The following is a 24,555-nucleotide window of genomic DNA, read 5'->3' as shown; positions in this document are numbered from 1 at the left end:
GGCAACGGCGCCAAAAACTTGATCGCGACTTTACGTGTCTATTAATATGATGACTGCAAGTGCACAGTCGTGTCGTTTAGTTTTAAAAGATATCGAATCCACAGGGACTATGAATCGATCTACCGTTATCTAAGGTTACTATGTAAAGCTAAGGCTAAGAATACTTGGGTTGTTTATAACGGGAATATTAAAATCTTAATTCTAAGAATATAATAATAAACGGATATCAGTATGTATTTCATCTAACTTAGGTGATCCGAAGTTCCATTGGCTATGGTTCTTATTTAATTAAAAATCTCTATTAACTATGTTATTTATTAGTCCTCCTCTCAAACTACCGCTCTGTTGATTCAGACTACTATCCTAACTCATAATGTACGCTCTCGCCATCCCATTAGATTTAGTAAAGCTTTTTGAAAACATCACAATTAATAAAATGCTCATTTCATGAAGAGGTTATCTGCTTAAATCTCCTAGTCTCAAACTCTCGCTCTGTTGACTCGGATCATGCTAGTATTCCCTAACGTACGCTCTCGCTGTCCCGCGTCGGGTTTAAAAACACTTTTTGAAAATAAATAAATTTGAATTATTTTTTATACGCTTTCGCCGTCCTTAAAAGTTTTTAACTAATATTGTATGTCTACTATCCAGTTAAAGATCTGAAACTCTCGCTCTATTGATTTTAACCTTTATCAGTTCTAAAATCTCAAACTCTCGCTCTATTGATTTTAACCTTTATCAGTTCTAAAATCTCAAACTCTCGCTCTATTAATTTTATAACTTTAGCATATTTAATTAGACACAAAACTAGAAACGAGTGATATTTAATAAAACATATTTAAGCCAACTTATTTCGGATCCCTACAGTTAACCTACTCTACATACCGATATCTTAATTAAATTAACCAGACATATTGATACGGTTAAACATGCATAAATTGATTTGGCTCATAATAATAAGCATATTAATTGACATACAATATATCATGCAATAACATTTAAAGCGGTAAATAGAAACCTGAATCATAAAAATCTGAATTAATTAAACTTGAAATCTTTGAGTACTTGAACTTCCACCACAGGTCGGTTGGATCGTTCTTCAGAAATTATTCGGCGTAAATAATAAAACAAGGAATAAAAACTAAATCTAACGTAAGGTTAGATCTATTAAAGGTTCACAACAATTTCCGGTGTAAAAATTGTTGTGAAAAAAGAACAAAAGAAATTAAATTGCAAAGGAAATAATGAAAGCAAAAAATAAAAACTCCAGCGTTATCTTGCACAATTTTCGGACCCTTTTCAAGTACTATGCATGTGGGTATTTATTGAATTGGGTTTGTAACGTACTTCTTTTGAATTGAGTCCCCACGTTCCTCATTTTTCTCCATAATTATGGTGGCACTTTGGTCGTGGTTTTGAAAAATAAGTTAATGATATAATAATAATTTTTGTGTTTTTATTAGTTAAAAATATTTTTTTTCATTTTAAAAATAATAAATATAGTGATAATTAAAATTAAATAATACCTAATTAAAATTAAAATTAAATATTAATTTGATTTTTTTAATGAAATTTTTGAAAAAAATTAATTCGAAATTACAATGAAAATAAACACAATAATCAGAGTTGTTGAAATATTTTATTTGTCCGAACAAAATTAAATTACTATACAAAATAAACTCTATTAAGTTGGAATTGAAAAGACAATTTGAGAAGGTCGTGATATAGCGATTTTAAAATGAAAAATTAATAAAATAAAAAATTTATATATTGATTAAATATTAAAAATTAAATTTCTTTTTATTTTTTATTTTTTAAGAAATTTAATTAAAAATTACAATTAAGATAAACATAATAATCACACATTGTCTGAAATTTTTTTTAATTGCCTGAACAAAATTAAAGTGCTACACAAAAATATGTTCTATTAGTTATTTATATTGGATTTCATTTTATTTGTACCATTTAAATGGGCAAAGTAGTGACTACAAGTTTCATAAAATTATATAAATTAAATAAAAAATTGAAATATTGGACGGAACCACGATATCTTAAAACACATATACAAAAACCTGCTTGATTACATCTTCGTGTTAAACCAAGATCACACAAAGTTTTAGGACAATCCGGATGTCTTTCACATGGAACTTCTGTAACTGGAATAAGAATTGAGAGGGATAGATTAATGTACTAAATCAATAGAAAATAAATGAATAAATTTAAAAAGGTTTAGAAATTTGTTAGGAAGCAAAATTGGAACCCTAACAAAACTAGAGAAAGACTAATAAAAGCTGTAAAATGAAAGAAGATAAAAATTAACTAAGAAAATTAAAGACTTTTTCATTTGATTCTTGATACCTAATGTCTCAATGAGACTACAATATATAATACTTCTAATGGATAATAAACTAAGGCCCAAATATTAATAAGAGCCCATTAAATAATAATGCATAAAAATATTAATGTAAATACTAAATTAACTTAAATAATATTTACTCTCAATCATTGCCACGAGGTCCACTTGAACCTTGTCCTCAAGTTTCTAAAAATAGAATCAAAATACTAATTTCCAGAGTTTTATACGGTGAATGAAATTATGTACCAGGCTTAAAGATGGTTAATGAACTTAATAATTGCCCTGAGTGATATGAGTGTGGGACCGGTTTGTAGTGGGTGCATTTGTGATTGGACAGCACATAGCAGGACAATGTGATGGCACAAGCATGTGATAGATAAGAGGAAAAGGTTGTACCATCTTTTTTTTTTCTTCTCATTTTCTTTTTTTTATTTCTCTCTCCTTTGTCTTTTCCTCTCTTTCTTCTTCGCTTTCTTGCTTCATCTCTTTTTTTAGTAATACTAAATAAAAACAAAAATAATGGTACCATTTTATAAATGGAGGTGGTTTCGGTAGTTTCGACAATGGAGATAACAAATCTGATGGTTTTTCTGATGAGTGCAAAAAGGAATTTTTAAACAGTGATGACAGAACCGGAGATGAAGATAAAACTCTATATTGTGATTTTAGATCTTGTTGTTTTTTTGGAGGAGATGACACTAGAGATGATGGCGAAATGTTACCGGATTTTTCAGAAGAAAAAATGTTAGATTTGTCGTCGGAATAGTTGCCGGAATTGTTACCGGAAATGTCGCCGGATGTGGGTTTTGTGGATCTGAAATTTTTATGTTTTCTTTTTTTTTCTGGTTGATTTGTTGTAGTTCTTCTAGCAGAATATTTTTCTCCCAATTTTTTTTGTGCATCACAAATTTCTTGAGACTTTTTTTAAGATCTTTGCTTGATGGAAAGAATAGAAGCTTGATATTTCTCATCAATAGCTCTCTTTTGATCCTTATATTTTTCTTCTGTTTGAGATAATTTTTGAAGAGATTCTTGAAAAATTTCTTGAAAATGATTTGGATAAGTTTGAATTTGTTGTTGGGTGAATGGTTGGTGTGAGGTCAAAAGCTGTTTTGGAGTATGGTGTATTTGTGGTTCATGACAATTGTTATAATGATTTGGATAAATATGTGAATGATGTGTTAATTATGGATATGAGTTAGGCATATGTGGTGAGTACCCATGATTTAAATATAAATTTGGTGAAGATGCTGCAACATGAGTGTTGGAATAGTAAGGTGAAAAAATTTCCCATGGGAAAGATGGAAATGAGGGATTGATATGAGATGTAAAAGAGGGGTTTGTAGGATATGTTGGAGGAATGTTCCATTGATGAAATGGGGGTGTAAAGTTGGAATACTCCCTCGGAGAGATTGAGTACAAGAATGAAAGCACCAATTGATAGGCTCTAAAAGAGAACACTATCAAAACCCTAAGAAAACTCTAAAATTCTACACTAGAGAAAAGATAAACCAAACTAATAAAATTAAACTTCATTGATTTCTTTGATTCCATAATGTCTCAATGAGACTACAATATATAATACTTCTAATGGATAATAAATTAAGGCCCAAATATTAATAAGAGCCCATTAAATAACAATGCATAAAAATATTAATATAAATACTAAATTAACTTAAATAATATTTACTCTCTATTAAAATTTGCTTACCGTAACCTTCATTTTCATAAAGAAGGAGACAAATAAAAATAATCATAAGATAAACAAAAGTCAAAGGTTGACTTGGACAATTGAGTTTTCCAGATGAACTGCAATCTTGTGGATTTCAATTAAATCAAAATCTTCTCTTCAAATTTGTGATGTGAGTGAATTATAATGTTGTATTGAAGATCCTTGAATCATGGTTTGAGCCATGGAGCCATGTCCTGATTAAAAGTCAATTCCCCATAAGTATTAGGTCAAAAACCCTAATTTGTGCATCAGATAAAATTGGGAGTTGTTGATCTTGAATTGAGCCACTCGTGGACTTGGATTTTGATGGGGATATTCATTTGAGCATATGAAAATGTTTGAGCTCCTTTGTGGATATGAGAAACCTAGTCTTGCTTGAGCTTCCTGATCAATCACCTGCTTTAGGGAGACAAGCAACATGCAAAACACAATCTATTTTTTTTTGTATATTTTTGTTAGTAAATGAAATATGGATAATAATGATGATCATGATGATAATGATGATGATGATCACACTATGCAAATGTTGTGAGATTTTGGGGTAAAAAATTGGGGTACAACATGACTAAAATTGCGTGCAAAAGTAATTTTATAGGGACTAAAAGTCAATATTTTTTATAGGGATTAAAAGTCAAAATTAAGATATTTATAGGGACCAATAACATATTTAACCCAAAGGTAAATGACTATGGCGCTAATAGAAAAAGTTTTGGTTTCCCTTTTTTCCTCTCTATTTTAGCAATGACTCTATTTTGAAAGCTCACAGAAAAAAATGAGATTTAGTATGGTAGTTTAGAGAAGATAATGGTGAAAAGAAGATGATCATGACCTAAGTCCCTCTTGCTCTGTTTTATGATTTTCTCCTAATTATCTTGTGTATATATACTATGATGCCTCAGGTTATTTCAGAATAAAGCCAAAAGAAATATGTGTTTGTGGTAGTGGCCATATGATAATGTAGCAACATTCCTTTTGACCAAACTCAAAATATATATTTTTTTGTTGTAGAAAATAGTTAATGATATAATAATAATAATTTATGTGTTTTTTAGTTAAACATAATTTTTTTTTCAGTTTTAAAATAATAAATATAGTGATAATTAAAATTAAAGGTTAAATTGTTTTTTTTTATGAAATTTATTAAAATTTTAATTAGAAATTACAATGAAAATATCATAATAATCACAGTTGTTGAAATATTTTTATTTGTCCGAACAAAATTAAATTACTACACAAAATAAACTCTATTAAGCTGGAGTTTAAAAGAAAATTTGAGAAGGTCATGATATAGCAATTTTAAAATGAAAATTTAATAAAATAAAAAATTTATATATTTATTAAAAATTAAAGATAAAATTTTCTTTTATTTTTTATTTTTTAAGAAATTTAATTAAACATTACAATTAAGATAAACATAACAATCACACATTTTTTGAAAAAAATTTTATTTGCCTGAAAAAAATTAAAGTGCTACACAAAAATATGTTCTATTAGTCATTTATATTTTATTTCATTCTATTTGTATCATTTTAATGTGCAAAGTAGTAACTACAAGTTTGAAAAAATTATATAAAATTAAATAAAAAATTTAATTATTGGATGGAACCATGATATCTTGAAACACATGTACAAAAACCTGCTCCATTACATTTTCGTTTAAAACCATGATCACACAAAGTTTTAGGACAATCTAGACGTCTTCCACATCGAACATCTGTAACTGTAATAAGAATTGAGAGATAGATTAATGTACAAAATCAATAGAAAATAAATGAATAAATTTAAAAAGGTTTAGAAGATCGCTTACCGTAACCTTCATTTGCATAAAGAAGGAGACAAATAAAAATAATCATAACATAAACAATTTTGAAAACCTTAACGATATTTTTTCTCATTTGTATGTTTCAGATAGAATTAGCTTGTATAACTTATATTTAAAATTTCATGCTTCATCTAGAGATATTTATATTGACGTATAGGAATTATAGACTTTTAGAAAAATAAATCCTAAATTTAAAATATGTATAAAATGTCTTTTAGGAACATCAAAGTGTGGTGTATTTTTCACTTAATACATTTAATTACGAGATAAATTAGAAAACTTATCCATCATCAAAATTCATTCTTATTATTTTTAACAGTTTTAATTATTGTATAACCTTTCATGAGAGAAAATGGAAAATCATAAAACAAAATATAATATAGTTAGTAATTATTAAATTTTAATTATTATCAGTGTTGTTATTAATTAATAATTTTATAAATATCAACAATGTGTCTACGTGTGTAAATATAAATTAATGATACCGTCAAAGATGAATTCAAGACAAGTTGATTATACTCATTTAACATATGTTAGTTAAGGTAAACTATGTTGAATGTATAATTTGTTGTGTCGACGCAGGAAGTCAACAGAGTCTGTAAAATTTGTATTCGATAGAGAATCAAATACAACAAGTAGTTGTCGAAATACATCTAGTAATCGAAATGTATAGCTATCGAAGGAGTTAGCCTCGACATAATTTGAACTTAGCATTTTTGTATGTTTTGTGGAACCTTGTTTTCTAGGTAACAGGTTGTTGTTTTGATGACGAAAACTGTGAAGAACTAACATATATTCATTATGACAAAGATACAAAATAATGTCAACTTCAACGTATTGAACATACATTCAACATATTGAAGATGCAACAAAGTATTGCTTTGACTATAAAAGATCAAAATAGATAATCTGCATGATAGATGCAACAAGTTTTTTGTTTTGACTATAAAGAAGAAAAACAGATATTGGGCATAATAAAGATGCAATTATAAAAAAAGTCAACCAATGTACTTAATGTGAGCGTACTTTTCCGTTATAGATGTTTTTGCATGGTGACAAAACTAGGATAACTTTAGCATTTTTTTTATATAGGATGGTATCTCTGAGTCTTAACGTGCATCTTAATATTAGGGAACTTAGAATGCATTTAAAAAACGTTTTGTGCATTAAAAATCAAGTTTCAGGTGAAAAATTGGTTTATGTGTCGACACTTCCATGTTGTAAAGCACTTTTTATTTTATGAGTCGACAATACGATGAATGTGTCAACACATGCTTCTCAATTTTGAAGCATGTAGCTGATTGCGACAAAGTGGGTATGTCTGCGATTATGACTGCAAGTGCACAATCTATCGCGTAGTTTTAAAAAGATATCGAACCCAAAGGACTAAGAATCGACCTTAATGTAGTTAATCTTTACTACGTAAATCTAAGGCTATCGTTTGATTGATTGAATCAGACGGGTAAAAATAAAGAATAGAATTAAATTAAATCAAAGGATAATTATATCGGTATGTAATAGTCAGACGTCGGGGATCTAGTAAACTATCGATGCGGATTATAATTTAAAATTACTTTCCTGTAGAAATCATTAGTTTAAAAACCTTCCTCTCACACTCTCGTGTTTATTGATTATGATTTCACTATTAAACCTAAGTGGGCACTCTAACTGTATCAATTAAATTTTAAAGTGATTGTTGAAAACAAATGAAAACTAATTACCCTCAAAGCGCTCTCGTTGTATTTAAGGTTAATGCCTAATTTCTAAGGTCCAGTTAAAACCTCAAATTTCCGTTTTTACTGATCCTAACTTCTATTGTTTTTAACTCTCGTTATAAAATAGTTTGATTAAGATTTTAAAAATTATAGCCAGATAAATAAATTTTAGTTAATAAATTACATTGATAGCGTCACTATATTCCCTCGTTTATATGACTTTACATACCGATAAGGGATATTTAGCCGGACATTATTTTAATAGACGGAACAGAACATAACAGATATAGCAGGTATAAAATAATCCGGACATAATTTTATAAACTAACATAAACAATAAATAACAATAAATGCTAATAAATAAACCTGAATTAAATTGTAGACTGAATATTGTAATCTTGCAGCACTGGTTCTTGAAACCGGTACTTGAATTAAATTCTGAAATTAAATCTAATACTAAAAACTAAAACTAAATCTGAAGTTAGTAAGAAAAACTGAGTTGCAATAGTATTTCCGGTGTGGAAATCTATTGCAGAGAATGGTTTGGAAAAAGTAGCAGAATTGGAAATTGAAATTGCAGAGAAAAGAAAATGACGGCAGTAGGTTAAAGTTCGCAACCCTTCTAATTAATCTTGATGGGTATTTATAGAGATGCAGATTCTTGGATTTGAACTTGTTTCACAACAGAAGCAGGTCTTTCGGAGTAGAAAATGGCAGAGAGAAACTGGGCAACGTCTTCTGGGCTTGAGTGTGTGACTCACGTCACAAACTAGTAAATGGGGAGGTGTCGACCGACAGGAGGGGGTATACGACAGACAGCGTGGACTTCAGTGTGCCACCCGTCACGTGCATAACTTCCTTTGCTCGTTGGGCTTGCTTGCAGTTTGAGCCTTTTGCTTCTTATTTGCACCCCCATTGATTCAAGTGTCCCTTTTAGCAATTTCTCTTCATTTTGGCTCCTTTTTTCGATCATTTCTTTTGTGAGCCCTGATTTAATAAATTCCTGAAACAAATACAAAATACTGGAATAACACAAAATAAAATAATAAAATAGAAATAAAATAAGATGATAATACATGTAAATTAAGCTAAATATACGATACGTTTTCGTGTTATCAAACTCCCCTACACTTGAACTTTGCTTGCCCTCAAGAAAACAATCAAAGAAAAAGGTTTTACACATGCATGACAATTATCTCGATTCGTATGCAGTCTTAGTGATACTTTTCTAGAGATGTAAAAGCTTAATATAAACACTAAAGACACAATGGTGACACTAGACAACTCCAGCTTATGCATACCAATTCGAATCATGCTATTATATCTCATCTAGATCTTTTCGCTAGATTTTGCTTGTTTTCATTCGAGCGCAATCACATTAAGCCCTTTATCTTCACACGCACATAGTAGAGTAACTGGTTAGTGACTCTGATCCTTATTAGCACGGGGCTCCGGCACATTTCTGTGGTACCCACTTTTTTAACCAATTGTAATTTGCGGGGGATCGAACCGTAATTCGCCCTACCAAGTCCAACACCAGGTACTTTTGAACCAACCGAAAATAGGTTTATTTATTGTTCGCGAGATATACATCCTTTGGGTTAAATGACCGGGTGAGGATCACCTAGCTTAGTCGGTGCAATATTTTAAATTCTTTACTGAAAAATTTCAGGATTATTCACTTATATTCATCGGCTCTCTACGTAGTTTGTGTTTAAGACGGTGCCGACTGCTGAATAAACTACTCGAAGCTACTTTAAAGCTAGAGGTTTAAGACTTTGAAATAATAGGTACTCTAATTGAATCTTGCATAAATCGGGGTTCTAGAGTGTCAAGACTGTAGCGATTTTGATTAATAATGCTTCGGTTCTAACATATCTTTAATTAGTGTATCCTTGTACTTTTCGAGCGTGTCAGGCTATGCATATAAAAAAGGTTTATGGTTCAAGTAGATGGAGAATTCGACAACTGAAAGATACTCGCATATATTGAACTTAAAAAACATGGATTGAGATGACGGGAAATTAAATTATTTTTTTAGGGTAATGACAAGAAATACTGGAAATTAAATACTAGGAATTAAAATCTACTGACATTAGATACAAAAGCCAACAAGCTTCCTTCCTCACACTTAAACTTTGCGTTATCCTCAATGCAACTTTGTGTGGTAGAAATGGTGAAAACTAATTACTCGTTTCCTCTTCCTCGTGCTCTACATCGGGTTCCTGCTCTTCCTCCTCTTCGACCTTCATCGCCGTCTCTAGGCGGAACTATCCCAGGATGGTACACATACTCATGTAAGCCTTCAACACGATATGTAAAGCAATGCATTTCTTCAATGAGGGATGCAATGCTTTGATCATTCCATTGCGCACAATCGTGTTGATCCCTTTGCATCTGACGCATCAGCGTCATCATTTCATTCTGCCCCGCCTCAATCCTCAGATGACATTGAGATTCTTCCTCGTTGTTACGTATCATCTCTCTATACACATCATCCAGTGTGGCTGGTTGATTCCTTCTCTGAGGTTGATGTCCAGATGGTCCAGCAACATTTTCAGGTTTGGGTTGGGGGTTTTGATTAGGCTGGGGTTCTCCTTGATCCATTTCCTGTTCGACCTCATCCATATTATCCGCATCATTTTGATTATCCTGTACGTTCTCACTAGGAGCAGGTGCGTCGAGATCATAGATCCAGTTGTCTCTGCGGTCTATCCTAGTGATCTTGCTGTTTGGCAGTATAACACTGCGAAATTCACTATTTCGCACCATGAGGTTGTACCTTTCGTCTTGTCTTGCCTTGATGAGGCGACCAGCACTGCAGTTGTTGATATCCATAAAAACGGGTGGTAGAGGAGGCAGAGTTTCAAGCCTACCATTCATATCGAGGGCTCGAGCTATACCAGTGATAAGCCATCCCACACATAATGGTGTGTTTCCTTCTCTTGACACGAGAGCTTGAATGTGAGACATAAGGAAAGTGTTGGCATTGATCTGATGGTTGGAAAAAGCACAATAAAAGAAGTATAACTCCTTACCATTGACTTTGTTGCTGTTAGTCCTTCCTAAAATAGTATTAGCTAAAATGCGCTGGAAGTAACGCATGACCGGATTATGAATTTGAGAAGAAGAGCGCATGTCAGGAGCGACATTTTCGTTACCGGATATTCGTCGCCAAATATCATTTGAGGTTCTTTGCCAGTCAAGCTCGGGCGGAATTCTTTAGTTGACTCCCTCAATACGAGTGAACTGAAAGATCGCACTTAAGTTGTCTTGATTCAAGGTGTACTCTTGGTTGAATAGTCGGAAGGTAGCGGTTCCGATAAGGTTGTGAGAAGCGTTAGTGGGTGTGTTGTAAATATACTAGTTTAGGAACTCCAAGGTTAACGCCTCGTATGTGGGGAAGTCTAGTGTGCTTACGAATGATAAACCCGTTTTATTGAGCAATATTTGCACACCGTTTTCGAACAGCCCCAAACTTCGCAAGCTTTTGATATGGGCGAACCTTGATGACACCACCCCTCTCTGAGAGAAATTTTGGTATCGGTTGCGTTGAATTTCTCCCGCATCTCCGTTCTTGAAAATGACACCAAGAAACTCGGCTTCGTTTTGGTTGTTGAGGTTGGCCATAATAATTGTTCTGCAGGAAGTATGAAAAAAAATTGTAGAAGAAATATCAGAGAAATGGTTGTGGTTTTGTTTGTAGCAGTGGGATAATATAGTGGTGTGAAGGTTGAAAATTGATTGACTGAGTATTGAATGGAGATTATTGTGAGGTTTGGAATGAAGATGAAAATAAGGATTGATTGAACACTGAGAAGTTTGAACAACACAACAGAAAATTGAGTTGCTTCTGAAGTGGGAACGAAGTGCGTTCCCGCACTTAAAGAAAAAGTGACGAACGTCACTTGTAGGCATGGGACGGTCGGCGTGGACCCCCATGTGACAGACGACAGGCACATGCATGTTCATGCATATGTGACAGTCTTGCGTGTGTGCAGTGTGTTCAGCGTGAGTGCAGAGATTCTTTGACCAACTGCATGTTATGCTATTGGACCACCATAATTGACATGAATACTTTTGACTGATAGTCAAAGTATTATTATGAGGTGCATATAATTTTCAGCAGAGTAAATAAATAGCCTACACCAGTACAAAATTTTCATAGCATTAGTGTAGATGTTGTTGATTGGCTGTATTTTTTGGTAAAACCTATTGTGGTTCCATCTTGTCAAAACTGATGTCATGACATGCATTCTGTTGGTATGAAGTGTTTCCTTTTACAGGCCTGTGGCTGATGTCAAGGCCGATGTCATGACATTCGCATCTGGTCGTTATTTTCTATTACTTCGTATGATAAGACCTGATGCGCTATATTTGGTAATAATGGATTCTGATCTGTTTAAGGACAAATTTGATGTTTTCTATTTATCAGTTTTCTTGTGTTGAAGATCTGGGGTTTTTTTTTTTTTTGGGCAAAAACTATTCTATGGATTCAGGCCCAGCTGCTGTTTTATTGAAGACTATTTATCCCTCGCTAGGGCTAATGCTGCCGTCAGGGTTTTTGGTGTTGAGAAATATTTGAAGTTCTTGTGAGTTTAGTTTTCTTGTACTAGATTTCTTGTAAGCCAAACAATCATCATGATGATTGTCTTGGTCTAGGTGTGTTTGGTTTGTGTTGTAAGAGGTACTCGAAGCTTCTAAGCAAGAGTACTATTGTTCTTGATCAAAGCTTTTAAGCAAGATCAAGGTGTGTCCTTGAAGAGTGTCTTCGTCTGTTATTATTTTGTTTGTAAGTGTTCATCACTGCTGTGATTGAGGGGGAGTGAGTAGGATCTCTGATCTAGTATTTAGATTGAAGTTGCATTGGGTAGATATTAAGTGAAAGGCGTAATATTGAGTTGTATTACCTTGAATTAATATTGCTTATAGTGGACTTCCTCCCTGGCTTGGTAGCCCCCAGATGTAGGTTTGTTAGAACCGAACTGGGTTAACAATTATCTTGTGTTATTTTCTTCTCTGCTTGTACTTTGTTCATCTGTTTGAAAAAGATACAGATAGTGATGTCGTGACATCCTGTAAGACATCACGTGTCTGAGTCCAGAATTTCAATTGGTATCAGAGCAGGCACCCTGCCTGTTTTTACTGGGTGAGATCTAGGGAAAGTATTTTCTGGTTTGATGGACAAAGAAGGTGGTGGATTCATAATGAGACCACCCATTCTGGATGGCTCTAATTATGATTATTGGAAACCCCTCATGGTGGCTTTTCTGAAATCCGTGAACAGCAAAGCTTGGAGAGCTGTGAACAAAGGATGGGAACATCCTGTTAATACTGATGAAGATGGCAACAAAACTCTTAAACCAGAGGAAGATTGGGACAAAGATGAAGAGGCATTGGCTCTTGGCAACTCAAAAGCCCTAAATGCCCTATTCAATGGAATAGACAAAAATATATTCAGACTGGTTCATCACTGTGAACTAGCCAAAGATGTCTGGGATATCCTCAAGACTACTCATGAGGGCACCTCCAAAGTGAAGATGTCAAGGCTTCAACTGCTAACTACAAAATTTGAAAATCTAAGGATGAGGGACGATGAAAGCATTAAGGATTTTTATATGAACTTACTCGATATTGCTAATACCTCAGGAGCTTTGGGAGAAAAAATGTCTGATGAAAAGTTGGTGAGGAAAATCCTTAGATCCCTACCTAAGAGATTTGATATGAAAGTCACAGCTATAGAAGAAGCACAGGATATCAGAAATATGAAGGTAGAAGAGTTAATTGGATCTCTTCAAACCTTTGAGATGGGAATGAATGAAAACTCTGAAAAGAAAAACAAAAGCATAGCCTTTGTATCCAACTCTCAAGAGGAAAGTAGAGAAGAGAATCTATCTGATTCTATAGCCATGCTTGGCAAGCAATTCAACAAAATTATAAGAAGTATGGATCAGAAGCCAAGATCGAATGTCAAGAACATCTCATCTGACATCAGTAGATCCTATAACTCTGGGAGAGGAGATAAATCAGAAGAAAAATACAATCACAGTAAAGGGATTCAATGTCATGAATGTGAAGGGTATGGACATATTAAAGCTGAATGCCCTACCTATCTCAAGAAACAAAAGAAAGGACTGTCAGTATCCTGGTCTGATGAAGATTCTGAGAGTGATTTTGAAGAAGAATCAGCCAAACATGTCACAGCTCTAACTGGAATTTACAACTCTGATGAAGACTCTAGTGAAGATGAGCTATCCTTTGAAGAACTGGCTGCATCCTACAGAAAGCTCTGTATCAGGAGTGCTGAAGTGTGTCAACAAGGTGAAAAGCAGAAGAAATACATAGCCCAGTTGGAGGCTGATAACAAAGAACTCAATGCAACCATATCTGAACTGAATGATGAAATTATCCTGTTACAATCCAAACTTGATCAGATGACTAAATCAGTAAAAATGTTGAACAATGGCACAGATATGCTGGAGGAGATCTTGCAGGTGGGAAAAAGTTCAAGAGACATGACTGGCATAGGATTCGTTAGTACAAAGAAATATGTCCAAGATAGTAGCAGAACTAAACCTGAAGCTGAGATGTCAAAGCCAATGTCAAAACATGTGACTCTACATCACGAGAAAGGTGGAATGAAGAGAAAGTTTCAAAGATGGAGATGTCATTACTGTGGAAGATTTGGACACATTAAGCCATTTTGTTTCAGACTATATGGATATCCTGATCAAGCTTCTTCATACAAACCTAAGCAGACCATGCCCATCCAGAAGCAACAATGGAAACCTAAAAGTATGGCTCTAATTGCTCACACATCTCTTAGTGTTTCAGCCAAAGAAGACTGGTATTTTGATAGCGGATGCTCCAGACACATGACTGGACTCAAGGATCTGTTTGTTGATATCAAAAGTCATTCCACTAGCTATGTAACCTTTGGTGATGGAGCTAAAGGAGAAATCAAAGGAGTTGGAAAATTAGACTGTTCAGGAGTGCCAAACTTAGAAGATGTTCTGTTGGTCAAAGACCTGAATGCTAATCTTATAAGCATCAGTCAACTGTGTGACCAAGGATATCAAGTCAACTTCACTAAAGATGAGTGTGTGGTTACTAATGAAGAAAAGGAAGTAGTAATGAGGGGTGTCAGATCCAAAAATAACTGTTTTTTGTGGGTATCTCAGGAATCCAGTCATTCTACTATATGCTCTAAACCTGTTTGGATGAAACAAATGGAAACAGAATACAATGTCACACACGATGTCATGACATTATATTGTGACAACTTAGATGCCATCAACACTTCAAATAATTTCATTCAGCACAGCAGTCCCAAGCATATCAATAGTGTACACCACTACATCAGAAATCTTGTTAAAGACAAAGCAATTGACTTGGAACATGTTGCTTCAGATCTTCAACTTGCTGACAGTTTTACAAATGTCTTAGATGCAAATAAGTGTGTAAACCTAAGAAACAAGTTAGACATCTGTACTTGTAAAAGATTATGGCAATTAATTGTGAGTGGGGCCAGCACTATTTCTCTCTCCAAATCTTGGATATCATTACACATTAAAGTGTATTTTCCCCCCTTTTTGCAAGTTACACAAACGGTTTTCATTCCTTCAAAGCTTCTTCTCCACACTCATTCTTTCTCTCTGTGTTTCTTCATTCATCACGCTCCACCCAGTTCCTCATCTTCTCCCACCATGTCTCAGAGTCCTTCCTCAAAGAAACCTACTCCGATTTCTGAAACAGCATCAGGTTCTAGGGCACCAAATGTTGTGAGCAATCAAGATGTGGTACTGGATGTCGTGCCATTGAACTCTGTCCCTTCTTCCGATTCTGCTCGCAGTCATCCAAGAAAGATGCATGCAAGAAAGTCTACCGGAGGATCTGTCCCAGAAACTTTTCCTGTCCAGGGTAGAGAAGGCTCGACATATGTTCATAATGCAATTGCAAACATTGTCACCAGAATCTTGAATGAAGGACACAAGGTCGAAGGAATTTCTGTTCCTCTAGCCCAAATGCCCGCTTCAGATGATGATCAAGGTGAGCATGATGAGGTAAGCAAAGATCAAGAAAATGTTGAGACTTCTGCTAGTAATGATAGGACATTTGCTGATAATGATGAGACGCATGTTGTTAAAGATGTTGAGACACCTGCTGGAAATGATAAGACCCCTGCTGCCAAAGATGTTGAAACAACCGAGGCTGTCAATGCTGAACCTGAGAAAGATGAAGAGGTTCCTGTTGTTCCTGCTGAGAAAGATGAAAACCCTAAAGTACATGATGTAGTGGATCTTGATGATCTTGAGGATCCTATTGATATTGCTGATGATGACCTCATTTCCAGCATCTCCAACAGGGTTAAGGCTCGTAAAGGAAAGCAAGTCTGTGATCAACAATTTCTCAAGCCACAGGTTGCTCCCCTGAAGACTGCTGCTAAAGAAAGGGTGAAGAGAGTTTCCACTGAACCTGCAAAGTCTGAAAGCAAAGTTACTATGAAGAAGAGAAAGGAAAGAAGTGTTTCTGCCACAGAAGATGATGTCCTAAGTGATGTCCCTGACATCCCTTCCAAGAAGAAGATTGCTGTCACAAAATCCTCCACAAAGGTTCGTGATGTCCCTTTGGATAATATTTACTTGCACTATGCATCAAATGCTATCCAGTGGAAGTTTGTTTATCAAAGAAGGTTGGCTCTAGAGAGAGAACTAGCAAATGATGCTCTGGAATGTCAAGAGATCATGAAGCTCATCAAGGATGCAGGTTTGATGAAAACTGTTTCTCATTTTTCAAAATGTTATGAAATGCTTGTGAAGGAATTTATTGTGAATCTGTCTCAAGATTGTGGTAATGGCACAACTGATGATTTCCATAAGGTGTATGTTAGAAGAAAGTGTATAGATTTTTCTCCTGCTGTTATCAACTTATATCTAGGAAGAGATGGTAAAGCTCAACCTGAGCTTGAGGTGACTGACAATGAGGTCTGCAAGGAAATCACTGGTGGTACGGTTAAGAGGTGGCCTATTAAGAGCAAACTGTCTGTTAGTTCTCTTAATGGCAGGTATGCATTGCTGCACAAAATTGGTGCTGCTAACTGGGTACCTACCAATCACACTTCCACTATTGCTGTTGGCCTAGGAAGATTCATATATGCTGTGGGAACCAAGACAAAATTCGACTATGGCTCTTACATATTTGATCAAACCATGAGGCATGCTGGTACCTCTGCTACCAAGCTTCCCATTGCCTTCCCATCTCTGATATGTGGAATCATCCTCAAGCAACACCCAGGAATTCTGAAAAGTAAAGATACTGTGTGCAAGAGGGAGACTGCTCTGTCCTTTCACTACAAGCTGCTGCAGAGATCTGATGACAAGACATCTGCTGGGACATCTCAACCCAGAAAATCTGTGACCAAAGCTCTCCTTATTGCTGAGTTAAAAGAGACGTGTCAAGAGCTGGAGAACAGGAAGCTGAAACTTGAAAATCTCATCCACAGTCTTGAGCAGTCTACAGATGATGATCTTGTTGGTGACAAGAATGGTGCCAATATGGATGAAGACCAAGAGGCTGAGGCAGAAGCTGAGGATGCTGAGGCTGAGAGTGCTGAGAGTGAGAGTAGTGATGCTGCTGAAGAGACTAGTAGCTCCAGTGATGACAATTCTGATGGGTCAAGTGATGAAGACAGTGATGGGGCTGATGATTAGATCTGTTTTGGCTCCTTTTTGTGGCTAAAAAGGGGGAGTAGTGGCTGTAGTGGTTAGTAGAGGTTATTTTGGTTATTTTGGATATTTGGGACTATGGCCCTCTGTGTTTTTTTTGGTATTCTCTGTGACAATGACAATTGGTCTCTGTAATAGCTGATTAAGTAGATGTTTTCTGGTTTTCTGGTGATTAATCAAGTTGCTCTTGTTGTTGACAGAATTTATTTTTCTGTTGATTGCTGTTGTGTGTGCTCTGGTTTCTGTTTGACGACTATTAGAGTTTTAGCCAAAAAATGTGCCAAAGGGGGAGTTTGTAGATGTTGTTGATTGGCTGTATTTTTTGGTAAAACCTATTGTGGTTCCATCTTGTCAAAACTGATGTCATGACATGCATTCTGTTGGTATGAAGTGTTTCCTTTTACAGGCCTGTGGCTGATGTCAAGGCCGATGTCATGACATTCGCATCTGGTCGTTATTTTCTATTACTTCGTATGATAAGACCTGATGCGCTATATTTGGTAATAATGGATTCTGATCTGTTTAAGGACAAATTTGATGTTTTCTATTTATCAGTTTTCTTGTGTTGAAGATCTGGGGTTTTTTTTTTTTTTGGGCAAAAACTATTCTATGGATTCAGGCCCAGCTGCTGTTTTATTGAAGACTATTTATCCCTCGCTAGGGCTAATGCTGCCGTCAGGGTTTTTGGTGTTGAGAAATATTTGAAGTTCTTGTGAGTTTAGTTTTCTTGTACTAGATTTCTTGTAAGCCAAACAATCATCATGATGATTGTCTTGGTCTAGGTGTGTTTGGTTTGTGTTGTAAGAGGTACTCGAAGCTTCTAAGCAAGAGTACTATTGTTCTTGATCAAAGCTTTTAAGCAAGATCAAGGTGTGTCCTTGAAGAGTGTCTTCGTCTGTTATTATTTTGTTTGTAAGTGTTCATCACTGCTGTGATTGAGGGGGAGTGAGTAGGATCTCTGATCTAGTATTTAGATTGAAGTTGCATTGGGTAGATATTAAGTGAAAGGCGTAATATTGAGTTGTATTACCTTGAATTAATATTGCTTATAGTGGACTTCCTCCCTGGCTTGGTAGCCCCCAGATGTAGGTTTGTTAGAACCGAACTGGGTTAACAATTATCTTGTGTTATTTTCTTCTCTGCTTGTACTTTGTTCATCTGTTTGAAAAAGATACAGATAGTGATGTCGTGACATCCTGTAAGACATCACGTGTCTGAGTCCAGAATTTCAATTAGCAGAGTAAAGTATAGGTAGCAGATTGATATTTTATTGTGTTCCACAGATACATTAGCAGCAATATTTATTAATTTCACATAGCAGATAGAAGTAAATATCATAATGAACACTCACAATAGCACATAGTAGAAGCAAAGTTTGTGATGCACACACACAGATTTAGCAGATGAATAAAGCAGAGAAAAGAAAAATAAAAATAGAATAAAGAAACTACTGAATTTTATTAAAATTAAAAACTGAAAATTAAAATTTTGTCTTAAAATAGAAATACTAACTAATTAAAATACTGAAATTGAAAAATTGAAAATTAAAACTACTAAAGCGGTAAATCCTAACTAAGCATTTCCTTCCCTTACACTTAAACTAGACGATGTCCTCATTGTCTAAATGTAAGAGTTGGAAATATAAATTAGCGGTCTTTAATTAGCCACTTTTCGGAGCAGGGACGGACTGAAAATGCTGATAAAATATGTCGAGATGTGCCGTGACCAAATCCATAAATCTGTGGAAATCTCCTCGGAGTCTCCCTAAGTCGGTATGAAGTATAACAACGTCATTACGAAGGGTCTCAATAGCATCCGTATGGTCAACCATAGGCACATCTTCATCAGGTGTAGCATCAATGTCATGGTAGCCAGTCGGTGTCATTGGATCACTTTCTTCCTCCTCGAGATCATTTTCACCTTTTCCTTCCAAGTCATATATCCAATTTTCTTTCTTGTGAACACTTGTGAACCTAATGCAAGGTAAGGCAAAATGATGAACAGGCTCATAGTTCACTAGAAGCTGATAAGGTGGAGAATCCTAGTTGCTAATCAGGCTCTTGTTGAAGCAAAACTCCATGTCCATGGATTTGAATCCTCCATAAGTAATCAATATAGCAAGTGGGCCTCTTAAGGATAGGGCACGGGCGATCTTAGTTACAAGACCACTTACAAGGATAGGACCAATAGTATCTTGGGCCAGAACGGCCATCCTAGCAAGCAAAAATGATACTCCCATAACTGGTCTGCATTGGAAAACACACATAATAATGCCTAGCTCATCCTTAGTCACCGAGGTATCGCACAAAGGTTTTCCAAAAAGAGTGAAAGCTAGTATCATGTGGAAATACCTAATGGCGGGGTTGTGGATTTCTGAAGAGAATCGTAGACCATTCTGGTTTCTACCAAATATGGTACTCCAAAAGTAGTCAACTATGTTATCATGGAAGTACTCATCATCGACTTCCATTAAAGGATCAATGCCTTTAGGAAATCTTAGTAACTCGGCCAGCTGACGGGTGGTGAAACGGTAGGTGAATCACAACAACCTGAATGAAACTCTTCCTTTGTTGAATCCTAATCCAAGTCTAGTGAAAATTCTGGTATGACACACTCGGATGTCAATCCTGATGTCAAGACATCTGATCTGTTATTAATGTAGCATCAGCAAAATACAAGGATCCCTCATTATTTAATTACTCTTAGGAAAGAGTCAATGAGACCTGGGATCACACATGTTCAACATTCATAACCAGATTCTAATTTTACATGGTTCTGTACAGGATCAGCTAACACTTCTGAACCTGATGTTATAGACAAAGTCATAACATTCATAACTGAACAAACAAATAAACAATGCAGAAACATAAACAACACACAAAATTGTTCACCCAGTTCGGTCCAAACAACCTACTCTGGGGGCAACCAAGCCAGGAAGGAAATCCACTATCAGTAGTCTTAATTTGAAGCTAAACTCCCCCGTTTACAACTTCGCACTTAAACCCTACCCAATGCAATATCTACCTAGGTTCTCCCTAGATATGGAATATCTCCATTCCACTCCCAATCATAGCAATGATGCCTAGCAGTCAACAACGCAGCCACTGCATCGACAGCCTAATTCCCAACACTTTAAACACAAATAAACACAATACCAATCTTGAAGTTGCTTACAAGCTTCCTCCAAGAACAAACATTCACTCATAACTTCACAGCTTCTGAGTGATTACACTAAACCTCTCACCTACAGGTTTTGAGGTACAACTCAGTGACCATCCCACACCGGGTGGTTCACCTACATGGCTAACCCTAGAGACTACATCTTCCTAGCTCTGGATATTAGCTCTCTAAATTAGGTTACAAAGTTTCTTATTTATAACCTGATCCCAATTGGACTCGGGCTTGCAAATCGCATCACTCTGGATGTTACAAATATGACAAAAATATTCTGCTACAAATAAGGTCTTTTAATCATAAGTTTCCTAAATTAGAAACTGCTGAATCCAATCTTCTGATCTAATTATCTTCAATCTTCAGATTTGATTCTTCAATGTTCTGACTTGATTCTTTGACCTTTAAATATGCGCCACATAGGATTACATAATATTCATATAGAATATTCTATATCTGTTAAATACAAACTGAATCTTTCTTCCAGTTCTGCAGGCGCGATGTCATGAGTTGATGTCATGACATTCCATCTAATATCTTGCTTGTACCTGTTTTGATCTTTATAAACTTGCAAGATTCACATTTTGACCATTTGCTACTATTATATGTTTTAGCCATACATTAGACAATAATACAGGACAGACATAACATCAACAATCTCCCCCTTTGGCTTATTTTGGCTAAAACTGTGAATACAAGACCACACCTCACAAAGATGTTTTTGATTCATGGCAAACTCAACAAGCATACAAGCAACAAGGCACAAGCAGAAGAACTCAAAGAAAAGCAAGCATTGGTCACTCATGACAGACCAGGTCGACCTACTATGCATATAGGTCGACTCAACACAAGCAAAATAAGAGGAACTTAGAAAAACAGCAGTCAGGTCGACCTACTCCCAACCCAGGTCGACCTAAAATGAAGAAAATTACATATCATTCTGCTAGGTCGACCTACACAATAACTAGGTCGACCTAATCTGAGGAAAGGTCCCCAAAACGCATCTGAAGTGGATTCTGTTCGACCTACTTCTTTAATAGGTCGACCTAACTGGGAATAAATGACATCCAAAGGATATGCAGCTCTGTTAGGTCGACCTAAGCACTACAAGAGGTCGACCTATCTGATCAAAAATGCCAAAATTTCTGGTTTTCTCTGCTTCAACTGATAAGCTCTCATATATATTGTCCAAGGTTCATTATTGCTCATCAACACCAACAATTGAAAGATACACAAAGGCTTCTCATCTTCGTTCTTCGTCATCTCCAACACAATTACACATAATCATTCTTGTGTTGAGGGTTAGTGATCGAGTTCGATAACATCCATGGAACGGAATTGAAGATTCCTAGTGGGTGAAGATTTGTGGGGTTTTTGGTGAATAAAATCTTAGGGTTTTGTCCTCCAAGATAGGTGAATTTTGGGGGTTTTTATCAAGAAGCTTCATCAAGGATCCAGCTGAGTGTGAAGATTGAAGAACAAGTGTTCGAGCAATTCAAGACACTGCAGAAAGGGATCAAAGTGAAGCTCTTGGAAGACCTTAATCTGACTCAAGATTAAGGGGGAAGAAGATTCAAAGGATCGACAAATTTGGTTTATTGTTTATCGCTTTGCTATCTTCTTTGTATAAACTGCTTTCAACATTAATGGAAGATTTCCCAATTTCAATTTGGAATTGGGGGCAGACGTTGTCGTAGCGAGGACGATCGACGAACTGCCTGAACAAATATCGTGTTCTTGTCGCTTTTATCTTTTCATTTAAGTTCCGTTCATAATTGGTTATAATTGCAAATTGATTAACGATTCGAGTGTTAAAATTGTGAATTAAGAACTTGTATAAACATCACAATTCATCACACATTGAATTACTATCAATTTGATCATTATCACCAAGTGTTTGTGTTTTTGCTTCTTTCACTATTACTGCATTGCAAACATCGTTCATCATATAAGAAGTTAATCGATTTTCATTAGAGCGACATATTGATTCTATAGGATATTCTCTTATCGTTTATCTCAAGCTGTTTAGTGGTTTTAACACATATACAATCGTTTCAATAGCGGTTCGGAATAGACGCGAGTCGATTCAGAACCGCTTTCGCTTAAAGTTCAATTAACTCCAAAAAACTCTGTGAGATCTATTCACCCCCCTCTAGATCCTTAGGCCAGCGTCTAACAAGTGGCATCAAGAGCTCTGGTTTATTCTGTGCTACGTGAAACACTTATTGGAAAGATGGCTTCCGGACCTAAAGGGGCTCACAATAGAGCTCCAGTTTTCAACGGTGAAAACTATGGCTATTGGAAGGATTGTATGTGTGTCCACGTCAATGCAATTGATAGGAACATCTGGACAGCTATTGTCAATGGTCCCTTTCATATCACCATGACAAATGCAGCTGGTGCGGTTGTTCCAAAACCAGAAAATACTTGGGATGCTGAAGATGAAAAGAGATATGGATACGATTGGAAAGCGAGAAACATTCTAATCTCAGCTCTAGGAGTTGATGAATACTATCGCGTTTCCCATTGTAGATCCGCTAAAGCTATGTGGGACACATTGCAAGTTGCCCACGAGGGAACGGATGATGTCAAACTAGCTAGAATCAATACGTTAACTCAGGAATTTGAACTCTTCCACATCGAAGATGGTGAATCCATCGAAAACATGCAGAAGAGATTCATTCACTTGAAAAATCATATAAATTCTCTTGATAGACCTGTTTCCAATGCAGTTGCTACTAACAAAATCTTAAGATGTTTGAACAGGGAATGGCAACCCAAGGTTACAGCAATAAAGGAAGCAAATGATCTAAACACCTTAGACATTAGCACTCTATTTGGCAAACTAGAGGAACATGAACAACACCTTAAATGCCTTGACATGCATGAGAAAAGGGCAAAGAAAGAAAAGAACATGGAGAAAGAGGTAGAGAAGAAGTCAATAGATGTAAAGGCTTCAAGTTCCAAGACCTCAAGACAAGAGCTAGAGGATAGTGATACAAGTGATGACGAAGACTCCGATGATGAGGAAATGGGACTGTTTGTGCGAAGATACAACAAATATCTAAAGAAAAATGGATCAAAGCATTCTGACAAAGGCTTGATCAACTATAGAAGGCAATCAAACAAGTTCAAACAAGATGACAACAACAAAGGAAAAATCAAAGGCCCTTGCTTTAATTGTGGGAAACTCGGTCACTACAAACCGGATTGTCCATATCTTAAGAAGGAAAAAGAGAAGAACCAAAGCAAAGGACATAACAAATCTAAAAGATCCTACATAGCATGGGAAAGTGATTCATCTAGTGAAAGCTCATCAAGCGATGAAGAAGAATCAACAAACTTATGCCTTATGGCTCATCAACACAAGAAAAAGAAAGCTGTAAGTCATCTTAAACCTGAACTCATAGATAAGGTATCTCATTCTCAACTAAAACTTGCTTTTGAAGAATTACATAGAGATGCAATTGAAGCTTTCAAACTTTTGGCCTCAAATAAGAAAATCTTTTCATATCTTGAATCAAAAGTTGAGAAAACCGAAAAGGATATGGAAGCTTTAAAACAATCTATACTAGACATTCAAAAGGATAAAGTTGAAATAGATCCTACATCATGGTTTGGTTGTGAGACATGTCACATTTGGCAAAAAGAAGTGAGAGATCTAAAAGCCAAATTAGACAAGGCTCTACAACCAAAAGTGACTTTTGCGGTTGATCCAAATAAGTTCAAAAGATCGTATACTCCTTTATATAGTAAATACACTTTTGTACCAAAAGTATCAACTAGCAAAACATCATATTCTCATCATATTACCTGTCATTATTGTTGCAAAAAGGGTCATACCATTGAAAAATGCAAATTTAGGAGGATTTTAGTTCCTAAAGGAGTATTTCAATGGTTGCCCAAGTGCAACAAATTATGTACTCACTACCAAGGACCCAATGAAAATTGGGGACCTCCCTCTCTAAATTAATTTTGCAGGAAAAGTGTCTTGACACTGCCGAAAGGTTGTGGTTCCTTGATAGCGGATGTTC

At 35.5% G+C, this 24,555-nt stretch overlaps 1 protein-coding gene and 1 long non-coding RNA gene across 2 annotated transcripts; one reads left to right on the top strand and one right to left on the bottom strand.

The window, feature by feature from the left end:
• Positions 1–5,573: 5,573 nt before the first annotated feature.
• Positions 5,574–6,056, bottom strand: LOC131612513 (uncharacterized). Its single transcript, XR_009287396.1, has 2 exons — positions 5,896–6,056; positions 5,574–5,808 (listed from the first exon to the last, which is right to left on the bottom strand). It is a non-coding gene; the product is annotated as an uncharacterized LOC131612513 (long non-coding RNA).
• A 9,275-nt stretch (positions 6,057–15,331) lies between these two features.
• Positions 15,332–17,335, top strand: LOC131614785 (uncharacterized). Its single transcript, XM_058886338.1, has one exon. It carries the CDS (start codon positions 15,332–15,334, stop codon positions 17,333–17,335), a length of 2,004 nt encoding a protein of 667 aa, XP_058742321.1.
• Positions 17,336–24,555: the final 7,220 nt, after the last annotated feature.

This window comes from Vicia villosa, linkage group LG6 (assembly GCF_029867415.1).
Source record: "Vicia villosa cultivar HV-30 ecotype Madison, WI linkage group LG6, Vvil1.0, whole genome shotgun sequence".
Classification (NCBI taxonomy): domain Eukaryota; kingdom Viridiplantae; phylum Streptophyta; class Magnoliopsida; order Fabales; family Fabaceae; genus Vicia; species Vicia villosa.
Note: the sequence above shows the minus strand (reverse complement) of the source record. Positions and strands in the feature narration are given on the sequence as shown.

Excerpts from the sequence above, each read along its gene's own strand:
- LOC131614785 (XM_058886338.1), top strand. The coding sequence starts at position 15,332 with ATGTCTCAGAGTCCTTCCTCAAAGAAACCTACTCCGATTTCTGAAACA.